The 18,717-nt window shown below is 34.5% G+C and overlaps 1 protein-coding gene across 1 annotated transcript in view; it reads left to right on the forward strand.

Annotated features, from left to right (window-relative positions):
• LOC131149456 (CBS domain-containing protein CBSX3, mitochondrial) overlaps positions 1–10,694 on the forward strand; it is a 37,422-nt gene extending 26,728 nt beyond the window's left edge. The window contains exons 2-6 of the mRNA XM_058099907.1: positions 8,644–8,903; positions 8,996–9,077; positions 9,747–9,820; positions 10,134–10,194; positions 10,304–10,694. Of these exons, the coding sequence (XP_057955890.1) occupies positions 8,649–8,903; positions 8,996–9,077; positions 9,747–9,820; positions 10,134–10,194; positions 10,304–10,446 (615 nt within the window). The 5' untranslated portion in view covers positions 8,644–8,648 and the 3' untranslated portion in view covers positions 10,447–10,694. The remainder of the gene's footprint in view (positions 1–8,643; positions 8,904–8,995; positions 9,078–9,746; positions 9,821–10,133; positions 10,195–10,303) is intronic.
• Positions 10,695–18,717: the final 8,023 nt, after the last annotated feature.

Below are 18,717 nucleotides of genomic sequence, written 5' to 3' on the forward strand. Positions count from 1 at the left end.
AGTAATGAATATACACTTTTTCAGTGGATTAGACCATCTCAGCTTGATGAATGAGACAGAAGGTCGCTCCCACAAATGGCTAAGCATGCACGAGATGATTTTAGCATTGATGTTGATGAAGTAATGGAAGTAGAAGTGATATCTACCGGTGAATCATCACTAATGGATCTCAAGTTTGGACATGGAACGCCATACACTATGTCCTCTGGTGGTGGTGATGATAATTGTTAAGATGATGCTTGTGGTAATGGACTTGGTAGTAGCAATGGCAAGGTGGGGACAATGGAGGAAATAAGGGATGACAAAAGACTATAGTCCAGAAGTGGAATATTCACATCGTCCCCAATTAGGAAGGTGAGTGTTTACAAAGAGAATTGAGTGCATTTGACAGGAAATACAATCTAAGAAAAGGAGAACAGAGGATTCATAATATAGAAGAGAAGACCTTTTCTCTTATCTTGGAGTCTGTGAGTATAGGAACTGAGCATGGCTCCAATAGCTATAGTGGTCATTAGTTTACCTAGTATAGTTTCGCACAATCATCATATTGCAACCATTTCTATATGCATATGAGCATGCACAACAATATGGAAATTGGCAACCACTTGCCTATGGTATTGGACAAACAAGCCAACAATATGGGTATGCAAATGTAGGGCAATCCTATGGACATACACTTGCAAGATGATATTGTGATATGAGAGACTCTTTTGACCGAGCATAAACAACCATGAGTCAGATGACCATGGAGGAGTATAAACAACACATATACACTTATACCCAATCTTTTGGAAATTATAAGAAAAGGAGTGATTATTGTAAACAATATGTGTCATCTCAAAATCTCAATGATATGGATTGGAGAATTGATTTTAAGCCACCTAGAAACTTCGTGTGATATTAAATGTATTTAATTATTCGCTATCTACTTATTTAAAATAATAAATTTGTTAGATAAAATCATTAAATGATTAACTCAACAACTTTATAGCGATTTGCATGTTCTTCCAATTCCTATCTTGCTTCGTGATATGCTGTTTATATACCCTACAAACTAGAACCTTGTCAGACATACTTCTTTAAAATGTATTTTGATATCATACTAAGCATAATAATTTATTATAATATTTTCCAAAGCTTCATCGTAAACTTCCATCATTTGCTTTAAATTTTCATACAACAAGGATATGCTTTAAGTCCCACTAGATGGGGCTGACTACATGAATCCTTCCCCGTAAATTAACTCGATCGAAAGCATATTTATCTACTTGATTAACAACCATTAAATCCTTCCTCACTACCTCATTCCAAGTTATTTAAGGCCTACTCCTACCCCTTTTCATGTCAGAAGCAATAACTAGCTCACTCCTTCTCACATGTGCTTTACTAGGCCTACATTTCAAATGCCCAAACCATCTAAGCCGCTCCTCTTTTTTATCTTGTCTTTGATTGGTGATATGCCTAAATTATTGTATATATGCTCATTTCTTAGTTTATCTTTTAATGTTAAGCCATTCATTCACCTTAACATTCACATTTTGGCAACTTCTACTTTTTGTAAATGTTGATTCTTAGTTGCCCAACATTCCAATAAAGCATAGCCGACCTTATAGCTATCTTGTAAAATTTTCCTTTTAATTTAAGGGTATTCTATGATCACACACGACTGATGCACTCCTTCATTTTACTCAACTTGCTTTAATTTTATGTATGAGGTCTTCTTCAATTTCCCCTCTGCTTGCATTATAGATCGAAGATATCAAAATCGATTAGTGCTATTAATTTATTGATTATCAAGTATAATCTTGTCTCCACTACTCCTTGCATTATTGAAATTACATTTCATATATTTTGTCTTATTCCTACTTATTTTAAAAACTTTTGATTGTAATGCTATTTTCTAAAGTTCCAACTTAGATTCCACCCTACTCATATTTTCATCAATTAACACAATATCATCTACAAATAGCATACGCTTAGGGACCTCGTTTTGGATATTCCTAGTAAGTTCATCAATGACTAAAGTAAAAAGTTAAGGACTCAAAATTGAACCTTGATGTACAACTATTGTGATCGGAAAACCTTTAGATTCCCCTCCTATAGTTCTAACGCTAATGACTACTCTATCATACATATCCTTAATGACTTCAATATATCTACTGCATACCCCCTTCTTTTTTAAGACTTACCAAAGAACTATAGGTGAGTATCATTTGCTTTCTTTAGGTAAAAAGAAAAAAAAAAATGCAAGTCCGTCTTCTTTTTCCTAAAATTTTCTATAATCTTTTTTAAAGATAAATAGCTTCTATTGTTGATCTCAAAGACATAAAACCAACATAAAACCAAATTGATTTTTTGAAATCCTCATTTTTGTTCAATTATCCTTTACCGTAATTTCATCATATGATTCATAATCTAAATTCCATGATAGTTATTACAATTTTGAATTCTCCTTTGTTTTTGAAACCATCAAAATCAAAATTTAAGTCATTGCCTAGGAGAGGTCTCTTATATTAGTATTTGGGTCATACATGTATTCAGGGATTTACAGATGTAGATTGGGTTAGGTCACCTTTTGGCAAAAGATCCACAACTGGGTATTGGATCTTTGTTGGTGGTAATTTGGTTTCTTGGAAGAGTAAAAAACAAAGTGTGGTGGTTAGGTCAAGTGCTAAGTCAAAGTATATGGTCATGGCTCACACTATATTTTGTTTGGTTAAAGAATATGTCGGAAGAATTGGAATTCCACATTTTCAGTTAATGGAATTAATGTGTGATAGCCAAGTTGCCTTCAATCTAGTCTGAAGTTGATTGTCTCTTTGTATGGGAGAAACTTGTGCACAAGCTCATTACAATCACTCATGTGAAGTCTAATCTACAGCTTGCTAATTTATTCGCTAATTCCTTGAGGGTTGCTCATGTTAAATTCACTTGCAACAAGCTAGGATCATAGGATATCTATGCTCCAACTTGATGGAAATGTTGATGGTTATTTTGGGCATTTTCAGCATTACTATTTCGTGCTAGTGTTATGTTAGTAAGCGTGAGTTATGGTCATCGGTATGTACTTGACTGATATTTTAAACAAAGGGAGAGACCTATTCAGGTGCCGCTGATCATATGACAAGTATAACTACTTTCTTTTCCACTCCTTAGTATTCTGAAAGCTTACCATGTGTTACCCTTGTTGATGGGTCCACTATTTTCGTTAAGGGAATAATGATAGGAAATCCTGCCTCCTTTGTTTCTTTTTCTCTGGTTTTGTATATTCCCAAGTTCCCTTTCAACCTAAAGCTAGTTAGAAGGATTACAAAATCCATGAATAGTTCAGTCACATTCTTTGATGATTTTGTTGTCGTTCATATTTGAAGATGGGGAATACAATTGGTAGAGCACATGAATCTGGTGTTTTTTACCACTTTTGAATTGTTATCTCCTATCGCTTGCACTACTGCTATTGCACCATTCCAAATCCATTGTTGCATAGGTCATCCTTCATTAGAATAATTTTATCGAAAAAGTAGTTTCATCTTTGAGTTTTGTATTCTAGTCCTGAGTGCAAGTCTTGTCAGTTTGAAAAGCATCATCATGTTCCATTTGCTTCTCGAGTCAAATAAATGGGTAGCAAGCCCTTTCATGTTACTCCATTATAATGTTTGGGGTCTTAGTTGGGTTGTTTCTGAGTTAGGTTTTTGATAATTTGTAACTTTTGTTGATGACTATTCAAGGATGACTTGGCTTTATGTAATAAAAGGTCATCCTAAGTTAGTTCATATCTTTTGTGCCTTTTTGGTTCTCAAATAAAAAAAAAATATTTTCCTATTCAAATACTTTGCTAAGCAGTATTTCAGTATCCCATTGGCTACTTATATGACTCAGTCTGGTATTGTTTATGGGTCATCTTGCACCCAAACTCCACAACAAAATGGAGTTTTAAAGAGAAAAAATAGACATCCTTGAAATCACTCATACCTTTATCAAATGCATGTTTCTAAAATGTTTTGGAGTGATTTTGTTCTCAGCGTGTCCTCTCTTGTCAATAGCATCCATCCTCCATTCTTGGTGGTAAAATTCCCTACTTAATTCTTTTCTTGAATCCTCCTTTCTTCTCTTTACCTATTTATACATTCGGGTGTGTCTCCTTTGTCTATTAGTTAAACATTTCATAACTTTAAACCCGGGGTGAATAAATTGGACCCTTGTTTTATAAAATATATTTTTCTAGGCTACTTGTGTATTCAAAAGTGATATTATTGGTATGGTCTTCTCTGCTCTTTCTCCCCCCCCCCCCCCTCTTTTCAGTTGTTGATGTTACCTTCTTTGACTCTATACCATGCTATTCCATGTCCTTGAGTGCTTCTGGATTCAATGAGTCTCTTTCTCTGCCTAACCTTTGGTTTATTTTCTCTTCCCAATCATCCAAATCCATCTTCATGTAGTTTAACCTATTGTTGCTGCATATGTATTGTGAAAATCAATTGTGATGGTTCTGTTGCTCGTTTGAAGGTTTAGCTTGTTGCTAAAGGATATACTTAGTTATATGGTTTGAATAATTCAGACACATTCGCCCCAGTCACCAAACTTGCCTATTTATTCGTCTCCCTTTTGTCATCACCTATCACTAGCATTTGCATTAGATATGAAGAATGCCTTTCTACATACTTATTTTTAGGAGGAGATCAATATGGAGCAATCACTTGGATTTTTTGCTCACAGGGAGTCAAGCTTAGTGTGTTCTTAAGAAATTGTTGTATGGTTTGGCCAATTGAGTGCTCAAGTACTTGACTAACTTCTGCCTCCACTGGTTTGCAATAGATGACTTTGTATTTTAGGAAATACTGACAATCCGAAAAGTCGAGGGTTTCAATAACAACATATATTGGACATCAATACGTGATTGACATGGCTAGATACATGTCTAACATGTTTCGAAAATTAAAACATTGCATTTTGGTTCCTTCCTTTGATCGGTCTATACAAGAACAAAATGTGGAAAAGAAAAAAATGGCAAACAAGAGAGAAACTCAAGCAGTTGAGCTCCATTGGAGCCCTAGCCCAACTCACGACCTCATCCACCCCCATTCTTTTTGCCAAACCTTTCCTTCAACTTGCGAGTTCACCAAACATTTTAACCTTTAATCCTTTGCTCAATGATGATCTTATATTTTTTCGAGGCTCAAAGAGGCCAACAAATCTTAGCAAAGGCCGAAGGAGGAATCCTTTGAAATTCCTTCTTCCCAGCCACAAACGCGAGTTGCTCATTCCCTCCCTCTTGCTTCCCTGCCTCTTCTCCATCTCTTTCCCTCCCTCAATCCCTCCCCTCCCCTCCCCCCTTGCTAGACTACTTTTCAATATTTTCTTGTATAGTTTTTTATTTTTAAATGATGGATGATTTTGATATATTGATATCAATAAGTTAATATTAATGTCAAAGTATCAATATTAGTATTGTCATCATGTTATGAAACCGTGGAAGTAAAGAACTTGGACTATTGTTGGCTCTCTCATTCATAAGTGAGCATAAATAATGCCTATTTCATTTTTAATTATAATTTTCTCAATATTTTTTTTGAAATGAAAAGCATGCCTATATATGTGTGTTAGTGTAAGTGTTATATTATGTATCCTAGCCACGCCATATCCTCATTTTTTCGAAGTCTTTGTATTGCCATGTTGGTATTATGTCGTACCTGTGTCTGTGTCGATATTGATGCTTCCTAGTCTGCATTTTATCGTTATACTTGTATGGTAGGATTCTATTTGTTGTGTATGTTGACGATATTATGATTATTTGTGATGATGGTTGAATTATCTATAGGACTTCAAACATCTTCTACAAATAGATGAGACTAAGGGATCCATACCTATTGATACACCCTTGGATCCTAACAATAAGTTAGTGTCAGATATGATGTTTTGTTAGCCAATCCTCATTAGTATCAGATACTTGTGGAAAGTTGAATTAGCTCTCAATCACCCGACTTGATATGTCTTTTGCAACAAATGTTCAGAGCCAATTTCTTGATTCTATGAAGACGAGTCATTGGGATACCTCAAAGGTGCACCGAGAGAGGACTCTTATATCATGGCAATGGTCACATTTATGTTTAGGGGTATATAGATGTAGATTGGATTGGGTCTCTTTCGGAAAAAAGATCCATGGACGGGTAATGTGTTTTTGTTGTGTTAACTTGGTTTCTTAGAAAAGTAAGAAACAAACTAGGGTGGCCAAGTGAGGAGTTGACTCAAGAGTATATAGTCATGGCTAATAATACATGTGAACTTGTTTGTTGAAGAACTAAATTTGGTTTTCCACATTCTTGACTTATAAAGTTGATGTGTGAGAATTGAGCTACTATTTATATTGCCTCTAACCCAATCCTCCATGAGTGAACAAAACACATTGCAGTTGATCGTCACTTTGTTCGAGAGAAACTTCTACTGAAGCTCATTGTAACCACTTTTGTGAAGTCTGGATTCCAACTTGCTAATTTATTCACTAAATCCTTGGGGGATGCTCGTGTTGAATTAATTTGTTAGAATCTAGGAGTATATGATATCTTTGCTCCAACTTAAGATTTAGCATTTTTTATGTGTCCTCTGTTATGTTAGTAAACATGAGCTAGTAGGGTTATTATGGTCATTGTTTTGTACTTCTAGAATAGAGGGAGAGACCTATCGTTGTGATTCAGTCTTGCAATTTACTCAATACTTCAACAGGGTGTATTCCTAGAGTACTATTTTTGGTATGATATGAGTAAGGCTCGAAAGTTTTATTTGGCTGAATGTCTGAAAATTGAAGGGAACTCTTTCTTTTGTGAATAAATAGGTGGAAATTGTTAGGAGCAGATATGGTGAGATAAAACATTGAGTGAGATGAATTGATCCATGTAGGAGCAATTCGTATTATACTAACCAGTTCTATCATTTGGCTACTCCTTCCTTAATTTTGAAGAGGATGTGATGATTGCTTTATATAGGAAAGGGTTGAAATTGCTATTGCCTCCAAGCTTGCTGCATGAACCCTCTGATTTGCATGGAAGTAGAGTACTCCAAATTCAAGGATCAAAGAGTTTAATGAAAATTTTGTGTCATTGTGGTTGGAGATGTAATATTGGTTGCCCCTCACATAGAGGCGGATATGCAGTATGATTCTCCTAGGGCTACATCGACCCTTTAGTTTGAGAAGACTACCAGTGGATTTTTGTGCAAGAAGTCAGTGGTGCAGTTGGAAGGAGTTTAGATTACTATCTCACAGAAGACCCCAAGGCACTTTGAAACAACTTATAAGGTCCGACCAAGAATCAGATGCTTCAATTGTCAGCTTGTCAGGGTTTTGGTATTAACCAATGACAAGTCATGATGATTGCGAAAGAAATATGACGATGATGCTATCCAGCTAAACCGAAGCTAAGACAGAGTCTCAAGTGACTTAGATGAAAATGGCGACCTAAAAGATTGCTGAATACTCCTACCTATCTTCTCTTCTGACATGGTTAGAGAAAATGAAGATTGGAGACAAATGTCATCTTTTAGACTCATGTAATTTTCCATAAACAACTTTTTACTTTGGTTTTTCATCATGATTGTTGTACAAATGTAATTCTTGAAGAAGCTGAGAGTAACATGAATTTGAAGTTTGAGCCATATCCCAATCCATACACATTGCTTGGATGAGCAATGCCAACTTTGAAGGTCCATGGCCATTGCTTACTTCCCTTCAAGATTGGCTCATTAGGAGATTGTCCAGTGTGATATCCATACTCTCAAGATTTCCCACTTCTTTTATTTTATATTTTTTATGGGGCATAAGTGGTTGGTTAATAGGAGAGTTAAGCATGATGCCTATGAAAATTCTTATACCTTCTCCATCGACAAGAGGTATAGGGGTATGCCATCTTGAGCTCCTACACTCACCAAATTGCATTGCATTGTTTGCTTATGAAGCAAGATGATTCTTTTCATGGTGATGGACTCCTTGGCATTTTACTCAACTTGATGGAGATGAGTTCTTTCCTGAGGGATGGAATTGTTATAGGAGGTAATTGGATGGATCACTTTGACCCAATTTGGAGGCTGATTTAAAAGAATATGGAATTGTTGGTTCCAACCCCAAAATTAGTTATATTTATTTTGTAATAGACTGATGTGTATCTGGGGGTGTGTGAAATAGATGTGTCAATTTTAGGCATTTATTTGTAGCTTCTTGTATTTTGAGGGGTTGGCTTGTAAATTCATTTTGTGTCTTTAGGGGTTCAGTTGTACTTCTCTTGTAATTTAGGCATTCTTATAAATAGGTGTAGAAGCCATGAAACAGGCAGTTTTCATGACTTCTAAAGTGGAAGTTAGCGCAAGTTTTTGCCGCACTTTGCATCTTCATCTTCCTCCTTTATTCTCCCTCTCCTTCCTCCTCCTCTTTCTCCTCTCCTTAATTTTCTTTGTCTCCTTCACAGATGGCTTTTATTAAATTATAATGGGAGATCCAATTACAAAAGACTCAGATCTACAAGCACTTGGAAAACTTGTTATGTGAAAAACATTCTTGGGGTGCACTAAGTCTTGTAAAGAACAATCATTTGTATGTTGAACAAAAGGAACATTTTTTTATGAGCTCTTTTAAAAAAAAAAAAAAAAAATTGACAGGGAACATGCAAGGGGCAAAAACAGTTTTATCACATGGAACCATCCTGAAAAATGCAGTTCTTCAACACATCCGTCTGGTAAATCCACTCTTGCGGCCTGTTCTATTTTCACGTTTCGAGTCTCTTACATCTGCTCGCATGGAAGAGCATGGATTTGAAAGCACCACAATTCTAGACGTTTTGAAAGCAAAAGGTAAAAGTGCAGATGGATCCTGGCTTTGGTGCACCACTGATGACACAGTTTATGATGCAGTGAAGTCGGTATGCATCTATGTTTATGCATGTTTTTTGCTATTTTGCAAGTAGCTTTGGCATGGAGGATTGGATTTGTAGATTGATCACTTCGAATGCAGATGACACAGCACAATGTTGGAGCTTTGGTGGTTGTGAAGCCAGGAGAGCAAAAATCAATCGCTGGAATCATCACTGAAAGAGGTAGGGATGCCTTTTACTCAAAATAATATTTAGCTGAGACTATGGGTGTTCAGTATTCTTCAGAAAACTTAAAACCAAAGCAGTGTACTGTACTGAATCAAATTTCTGTTCAATTCGGTTTTTCAAATTTTAGTTTGGGTTGCTAATTTATTTACATTTTTTCAATTTTTTGTTTTTTATAATAATACAAAAACTGAAATTTTGATTTACTAACTTCTAAATAGTGTTTGCGTGTTATACTAGCAAATGTCACGTGCAATATGTGAAATTTTACAGGTGGACAACTTAATCTTATAAATAGACCTATTTTATTATATAATATGAAATAAAGATTATATTTAAGAAATATAAAATTGAATATTAAATAAAGAGCTAGCTGAATCCAGAAAAGATAAAGATGACCGGTTACATGAGTTAAATGCTGCCCCATTGGGCAATCTGCAATTCAATTGGACAAACCGACTCTAGTAGCCTCCAGTACAATGACTGGTCACTCTCTCTAAAGAGCTTTGCGTGCCAATTCTATTTGGCACCTGGATTAATATGCTAAGGGAGTTGTATTGGGAAGAGAACTACAAGACTGACCATATTCAACCCCCTTAAGGTGCTATCGCCTTGTGGTTGAATTTACACAAAATTAATGTTTTTTGATTGATTATTTGCTTACAGATTATCTAAGAAAGATAATAGTACAAGGAAGATCATCCAAGTCAACAAAGGTTGGAGATATCATGACTGAAGAGGTAAAAGTTCTGCATCCGCTCTGGTTATAATACACATGTTTGGGTTTTCCCGCTTGAGTTGTGCTATATAAATAAATAAGTTGTATGGATACACAAGGTCATCAATTCTACCTTCCAATTTTACAATGACCACTATCATACATTAAATTAAGTTCTATCTTGTCCATTATTTTAGGTTTGTAGTTCAATTTGTTTGTTTGTAGAGCATGCCATTTCTTCCATTGATCAATTACAGGTTGCTCGTATGTATTTACTTGTGATGTTAAAACTTTGTAATGGCAAATGCTGCTCTAATATTATGTGGTGATTTTAGAACAAGCTGATTACAGTCACACCTGACACCAAAGTTCTGCGGGCAATGCAACTGATGACAGGTACTTTATGCTGCTGCTTATTATTGAGTAATTTTGACTGCACGTTTATTGATGTTCACCATTGAGGAAAATACTTAAAAAGCTTGGAAATCATTTCATTTTTGGTTAGATAATCGCATCAGGCACATTCCTGTGATTGATGATGAGGGAATGATAGGCATGGTGTCAATTGGAGACGTGGTTCGAGCTGTGGTGAGTGAGCATCGGGAGGAGTTGGACCGTTTGAATGCATACATACAAGGAGGCTATTAATTGATGATGACGACAATGTCTAAATCTTCAAAACCAGCAGTAAGCTTGATGCTTTGTAAATACAGTGTGCTGTGTGGATCTCCTATTACATGGTTGTGTGCGCTTCCAGATACTGGAAGCTTGTGCTGCGGCTAAACCAGCATGCGGCCCAAACTAGCTAATAAGCATGCTGGTCATGAGAATAACTCAGCGTTTTAGGTTGTGCTCCGTACAACTCTTAATTATTAGCAAAATTACTTTCTTCGCCAGTGATTCTCTATAAGCACTTTATGGTAATTTCATCAGAAAAAAATGTTGATGCCATTAAATAGGAAGCATTTAAAATTAGTACTTACACTATAATAATGTGTTTGGCTGTGGACTTCACATTTGAGCTTACATGATACATATGAACTAGTAGCAATGATTTTTAGAAACTATGAATTGAAAATTGACTGTTAGCTAGTAATAACATGGCATGGTTCTTTTGTGACAATTTTGAACTTGTATTTATCAAGAATTGAAAAATAAAGAATTTAAAATACTATTTAAATTTACACGAAAAGAATTAATGACACGTTTGGTTCGAAAGAATGACTATTAGAATAAGATTGAGTACGGTTTAAATTTTGAGAAATATTGGAATAGTTATTGCTTATATATGCCTATTTAGTCAATTAAAATGTAATAAAGTAGGAATAGATATTCCTATCATGAAATTTGAGGGTAGTTATTTTTTCTCTTTCTTATTATGGAGTCATAAAATATTTTATATTGTTATTTATGTTATAGTAATAATATAATTTTTTGTATTACTAATTATAATTTACCTATTAAAATAAAACTATTCTTGAGAATAAACATTTTTCAAACCAAACGAATGTAAAGCATTTTGAGAGCACGAATTTTGAAGTTTGGATTTAAACTTGTGAGACTTTAGAATTTAATGTAATTTTATTTTTTATCTTATCTAAATTAATTCAAATTTAAAACTATATTTTCAAATGCAAGATAAAAGTTCATTTGGTATTGCAGTGGTTGTAATTGTAGTTCATAATTCTTGCTGTGGTTTATGGGAGCATAAATTGAGAATCTTGAATTTGAATTTATGTGAATTTAAATAAATTTTAATTTAAAATTTATTATCTTATTCAAATTAATAAAATTTTAAATCTAAGTTGTCTTCCAGTTGTTGGTAGTGGTTATTTTAATTTACAGTTATTGTTATGATTGAAGGGAAAAATTACTTTTTAAAGTTACTGTTCTTAAAGTATGAATGGATAATTTTTTTTTTTTAACCAAGCATGCTAGTTTAGGGAAGAAGGGATCTACGCAAGAAAAGAATGAATATGCATCATGGATGATTACAAATATAAACTAAATAGAGTTTTTTTCTATTTTATTATTAAAATAAAATAAAATATTAAATAATATTTTGAAAATTTTTTTTCTAAAGCTAACGTAATCTCACTATATAGATTTAAAGCTAATAGAGGAATGGGAAGGTGACGCGCAGACAGGAGTTCGAGATTTTAACAAATCTCTTAGGTTAGTCCGGAGAGATTTGCAAGGGACACCCTGCTTCTCTTCGAGCCTTCCTCCTCGCCGCCGTGTTTGGCTATCACTCAATCCAACTGAGATAGAATCAAGCAAAATAAAATTAAATTTACCAGTCAATTTTTTCTTTATTCTTGATTCAAATTTAGTACTGTTTGTGTTGTGTTGGGCTCGTGGTTAACAGCTTCTTCGCGTCGTTTTATGTTCTTCGATCTTCAATACACAAGTATTTCAATCCAATCGTAGAATAAAAACTGGAGAAGCAAGATAACCAGATAACTCATCTTTCCTTTTTCTTGTTCCTGTGAACTTAATTAACATCATCTTCTTATATATATGACACATTAAAAACTAGTTTCTGGTCTCAGCTCGCATAACGCGGCCGCGCCACACGTACCCATCGTGATGGTGTCTGCACCGGAACGACCCCGGATGCCGCGTCGGCGAGCACACGCACTGCTTCACCCCCCCCGCTCCCTCTTCCGGCGGCCGCGGATGCGCTGCACACCGCCGACGGCTCTTGTACGCTCACCGCCTAGACCGCAAGCGGTGCATGCAACACAAACCATCTCCCCTGCTTCACCGACCGGCCAACCAAAGGAACGCCCAGAGGACACATCTTTCTTCTTCAATTTTTAAAGGAAAGGAATAAGTGGGCTATGGCATTTTATGGGGTATGGCGCGCGGAAGAGGAAGGAGAGGAGGGCAAGTAAAGTTGGGAATAAGTACAAAGAGCTTTTTCCCCACTCGGTGACTTTATTAATTAATGGGGCAATGGCCACAATATCAGAAGTTGGAGCTTAATTAAGTAGGAATTACTAAAAATCTAAAAAACGTAACGGCCAGCAGAGGAGGAAGGCTGGGTGTCCCATACTAACCTGCAAGATTTGTTTAAATCTTGAACTCCTGCCCCGTGCCACGCGTCACCTTTCCATTCGTTCATCAGCTTTAAATCTCGCAGGTGTTGTAAGATTATGTGAGCATTAGTTTGAAAATTTTTTTCCCAAATAGAGTATTATTTAATATTTTATTTTATTTTAATAATAAAATAGAAAAAAATTCAAACTAAATAAACTTCCTTCAGCGCAGCCACCCTTTTTCGCATATCACGATTATGCTTTACAAGCTGTACTTGGTTGTTTGGTATTGCTGCCACTGGTTGTGGTTCACAGTTGATGATGTGGATGGTGGCAGCGACTCGATGTTGTTTAAAAAAAAAAAAAAAAATCTCAATTCGAAGTTTATGTCAACAAAATGATTTGAAAATTATTTAAAATTGTGTTAATTTTTGGCAACGATCAACTAAAGAGTTTGGTCATTATCGAACACTTGAAAAACGTACAATTTAATATTTCTAAGTATGCAAGAAGTTATGAAATATAAGTGGATATCCCACATGTCAACTATGAATTTATCCTATATATCTACACTAATTCATGTTCCATGTGAACTTGCCCCATATGTTTATACTTACAAAGTGTATGTCACCCCATCTTCCACCCATTTGCTTTCCCCCCTAATAAATGCTTACGTATTCATATTGCCTTCTAAAAGGACACCCTCCCGTTCTCATTTGAGACATATTTGATGCTTCCATGTAAGTAGATATATAGTGAGGATAAGAGAAGAGGAGAGATAAAGTGAAGAACAGATAAAAGAGAAGATAGCGATATCTTGTATAAGGCCAGTTCCATATCCTATTATAATTCCTCCCATGATAGTGGAGTTTTGATCCCGTCCGCCCATGAAGTAGGCATAGCCGAACCACGTAAAATTTCTGTCTCTTCTTTATTTATTTTCTATTTATTTTTTTAAACATTTTTACAACACGTTATCAACACAAATCTCTAACCAGCTGACATATTTCTTTAATTCTTATTTAATTAACGAGACTTTAACAGACTAATATATTTCTATATATTTATACCGCCTTAATGGACGGTTTTATTTCTGTTTATACTGCCTTAATGGTCAGTTTTATTTCTGTATAGCCTATATATATATATATATATATATCTCCACAAGAGATGGTATAATAGTCCTACTGAAGACGCTGTATATTTAAATCTTTCGTATATATATATCTCCCGAAGAGATAATCCTCACGAAGAGGCAATATATTTAAATTTCCTGTCTATATTTTTAACCTTATAAAGAGATGTTAAATTCGACCTCCTAAAGAGGTGAAACATTTATTCTCCATATGAAATAGTATATTTAACCTCTGGAAGAAGTGTTAAATTTTTACTCAATTTAATATTTTAAATTGAAATCATACTCTTGAAGTGTACAAATTGAGAAAAATAAAACAATGTTCCTAAAGAAACATATTTAAATACCCCAGAAGGGTGGAAATATTATTATATTATTATCTCAATTTTATTTTAGTTTTTACAGTTTGTTTTCTAAATTGTCTTATTATTGTTAATTTATTCAGATGTCGAACCTATGCAAAGTTGAATTTGTTTCTCTTGATATCAATGACAACAATTATTTATCATGGATTCTTGATGTTGATATTCATTTAAACGTAATGAACTTAGGAGATACTATTTTAGATGGAAATACCGCATCCCTGTAGGATCGCGCAAAAACTATGATCTTCCTCTGTCATCATTTAGATGAAAATTAAAGATTGAATACCTTACTGTTAAAGACCCACTTATCCTATGAAAAAACTTAAAAGATGGATTTGACCACCAGAAAATTGTGTTTTTACCAAATGCTCGATATGAATGGTTGCACCTGAGGTTACAAGATTTTAAAACAGTCGGTGAATATATCATGTTTTTTTGTCATTGAGAAGAATAATGAGCTTTTGATGAAAAATCACCAAACTTGTCCAACTGGTTCGACCTCATTCTCTGAAGTGAATATGAATACATCTCGTGGTCGAGGACGAGGTCGTGGGCATAGTCGTGACCATGGTCAAAATAATCACTGGCATCAACGTGAGGCTACAATCCCCCAAAAGAGAGATAACCCCTAGAAGAGGGATGACCCCCAGAAGCGGGTAAATGATCAAAATCAGCGACCCAGATAGCATGAAACTGAATGTTACGGATGTGGAGGAAAATGTCAATGGTTGCATACCTGTTGTATGCCCAGGCACTTGATAGATCTATACTAAGCATCTATAAAAGAAAAGGAAAAGACTAAAGAGGTTGAAACAAATTTTACTAATAATGTTGTTCCAATAGATGCTGGACCATCCAATTTTGTTTATCTTGATGTTCATGATTTCCTTGTAAATCCAGATGAAAATAATGATGTAATATTTTAGGATATATAGTAAGTAATATTTTCTTTTGATAAATTGCTACTATTATCAATTATAGTAATGAGTTTTTAGGATATTTGTTGTAGTGTGAATTGTCTTAAAGTTTTGATCAATTATAAGATGTCTTTGGAAGAAGTTTGTTTAGCTGACAGTGCTACAATACACACAATTCTTCTAAATAGGAAATATTTCCATTACTTGAATATATATTCAAAAAATATTAATACAATATCTGGTCCTGCAAATTTGATTGAAGGCTTCGGAAGAGCTAATATAAAGTTACCTAATGGTACTTTATTACAAATTAATGACGTTTAATATTTTAGTAGATCTAGAAGAAATCTGTTAAGTTTTAAAGATTTAAGACTTAATGGATATCACATTGAAATTACAAATGAAGACAGTAAAAAATTCTTTTATATTACTTCTATTGTTTCTGGGAAGAAACAAATTTTAGAAAAGCTGCCAACTTTATCTTCTAGATTATATTATACAAAGATTAAAGCAGTTGAATCATATAATGTCTTGCACCCAAAGTGCAATGACCCAAAGTTATTTACACTTTGGCATGATCGTCTTGGACATCATAGATATGTAATGATGCGAAGAATCATTGAGAAGTCACATGGTCATCCACTAAAGAACCAGAAGATTCTTTTATCAAATAATTTCATATATACTGCTTGTTCTCAAGGAAAATTAATTGTCAAACCATATATTTTAAAAGTAAGTCTTGAATCACCTAGTTTCTTACAAAGAATTCATGGTAATATATTTGGACCAATACATCCATCATCTGGACCATTTAGACATTTTATGGTCTTAATTGATACATCTACTAGATGGTCACGTGATTCTCTACTTTCTACTTGTAATATTACATTTGCTAGACTTCTTTCTCAACTGATTAGATTACGAGCTCATTTTCTCGATTATCTAATTAAATCAATTCGTTTGGATAATACTGGTGAATTTACATCCCAAACTTTTGATAACTATTGCATGTCACTTGGAATAGATGTTGAACATCCCGTTGCTCATACCCATATACAAAATGGTTTAGCTAAATCTTTTATTAAGAGACTTCAACTCATTGCTAGACCTATGATTATGAGAACTAAATTGCCTTTATCTGTTTGGGGATATGCTATTCTTCATGCTGCATGTTTAGTTTCTATAAGGTCATCTGCTTACAATAATATTTCACTCATGCAATTAGTTTTTGGGCAACAACCTGATATTTCTTATTTAATAATTTTTAGTTATGTTGTATATGTTCCTATTGCCCCTCCTCAAAGAACTAAAATGAGTTTTCAATGTAAGCTTGGTATCTATGTTGGTTTTGATTCCTCTTTTATTATTAGATTTCTTAAAACTTTAATAGGTGATTTGTTTAAAGCACGGTTTCAAGATTGTCATTTTGATGAAGCAGTATTCCCTAAATTAGGGGGAGCTAAATCAGTGCTTGAAACACTACATGAAATCACATGGAATGCCATGAGTTTATCTCATTTAGATTTTCGCACAAATCAAAGTGAACTTGAAGTTCAGAAGATTATCCATTTGCAAGGGATTGCAAATCAATTACAACATTCTTTTGCAGATACCAAGGCCATACTAAAATCTCATATACCTATTGTAAATATTCCAACACGAATTGATGTCCCTGAAGGAAAACAACCAGCTAATGAATCTAAACCACAAGTTAAGCATGGAAGGCCTATTGGTGCAAAAGATAAAACTCCCAGAAGGAGAAGATTGAAATCTGTAAACACTCCAGAGGAGGTTATAGAGGTGGATAATCCATTCGAAATTCACAAACCTATTTCTTCTAAAAATGAAATCCCTATTATAAAACCTCTTGAAGAGGAATCTCTTAAAGAGAAAACTCTTGAAAAGACATCCCTTGAAAATGGACAGATACCTAGAAATAATAATGAGATCTCAATTCATTATACATGAGAAATGTGGGATAGAAATAAAGTTGTTGTCAACAACACATTTGCATAAGCAATAGCTACTAACATTGCCAGAAGTAATAAGGATCCTGAATCTAAATCTGTTAATGAATGTCGATATATAAGTGATTGACCAAAATGGAAAGAGGCTATCACATCAGAATTAAACTCTCTATAAAAAATAAAAGTTTTTGGACTTGTAGTCTAAACACTAGATGATGTCCAACCTGTTAGATACAAATGGGTATTTGTGCCCAAGAGAAATGAAAATAATGAAATTACTTGGTATAAAGCAAGGTTTGTGGCACAAGGTTTCTCGCAAAAACTCGAAATTGATTATGAGGAGACATATTCTTCCATAATGGATGGAATCACATTTAGATTCTTAATTGGGCTAGCAGTCGCTGAACGATTGAGCATGCGTCTTATGGACGTAGTAACGGCATACCTATATGGATTGTTGGATAATGAAATTTATATGAAAATCCCTGAAGGATTTAAATTGCCTGAAGCAAAACCCAGAAATTTATATTCAATTAAACTCCAACATTTTTTTTATGGACTAAAGCAATATGGACGCAAGTGGTACAATCGATTAAGTGAGTACCATGTGAAAGAAGGTTTTATAAATGATCCAATTTGTCCATGCGTTTTTATTAAAAGATCAGAATCCGAATTTTCTATAATTGCTGTTTATGTTGATGATTTGAATTTATTTGGGACTCCTGAAGAGCTCACTAAAGCTGCTAATTATTTAATGACTGGATTTGAAATGAAATATTTAGGAAAGATAAAATATTGTCTTGACCTACAGATTGGACATGTAAATGGCGAAATTTTTGTTCATCAATCTAAATATACCGAGAAGGTATTAAGGCAATTCTATATGGATAAAGTTCATCCTTTGGAATCCCCAATGATAGTACGATCACTTGATGTTAAAAAGGATCCATACCATATTTAAGTGCTATTGACTCTCTAATGTATCTAGCCAATTGTACAAGACCTGACATTGCATTTGCTGTAAATCTACTAGCAAGACACAACTCTACTCTTACTTGATGACACTGGAATGGAATTAAGCACATTCTACGCTATTTGAGAAGTACAACTGATTTGGGTCTATTCTATTCATTTGATTTCAAATCTCAATTAGTAGGATATGCAGATGCTGGATATCTATATGACCCTCACACTGCAAAATCTCAAACTGGATATGTATTTCTTTACGTAAAAACTGCTATATCTTGGAGATCAATAAAGTAGACGATTACAACAACATCTTCCAATCATTGTGAAATACTAGCTATCCAAGAATCTAGTAAAGAATGCGTGTGTCACGCCCCAAACCCACGGATGGGCCCCAGGTGTGAATTTAGTAACCTAACCTGTCTCTGTATCAATTAAAACATACATGAAACTATACTGAATGAGAGTCCGACCTTGTGGGGTACACGTATACCCTATACTCATTCACATACACATACATACACATCA

The sequence above is a fragment of the Malania oleifera genome, chromosome 2 (genome assembly GCF_029873635.1).
Source record: "Malania oleifera isolate guangnan ecotype guangnan chromosome 2, ASM2987363v1, whole genome shotgun sequence".
Classification (NCBI taxonomy): domain Eukaryota; kingdom Viridiplantae; phylum Streptophyta; class Magnoliopsida; order Santalales; family Ximeniaceae; genus Malania; species Malania oleifera.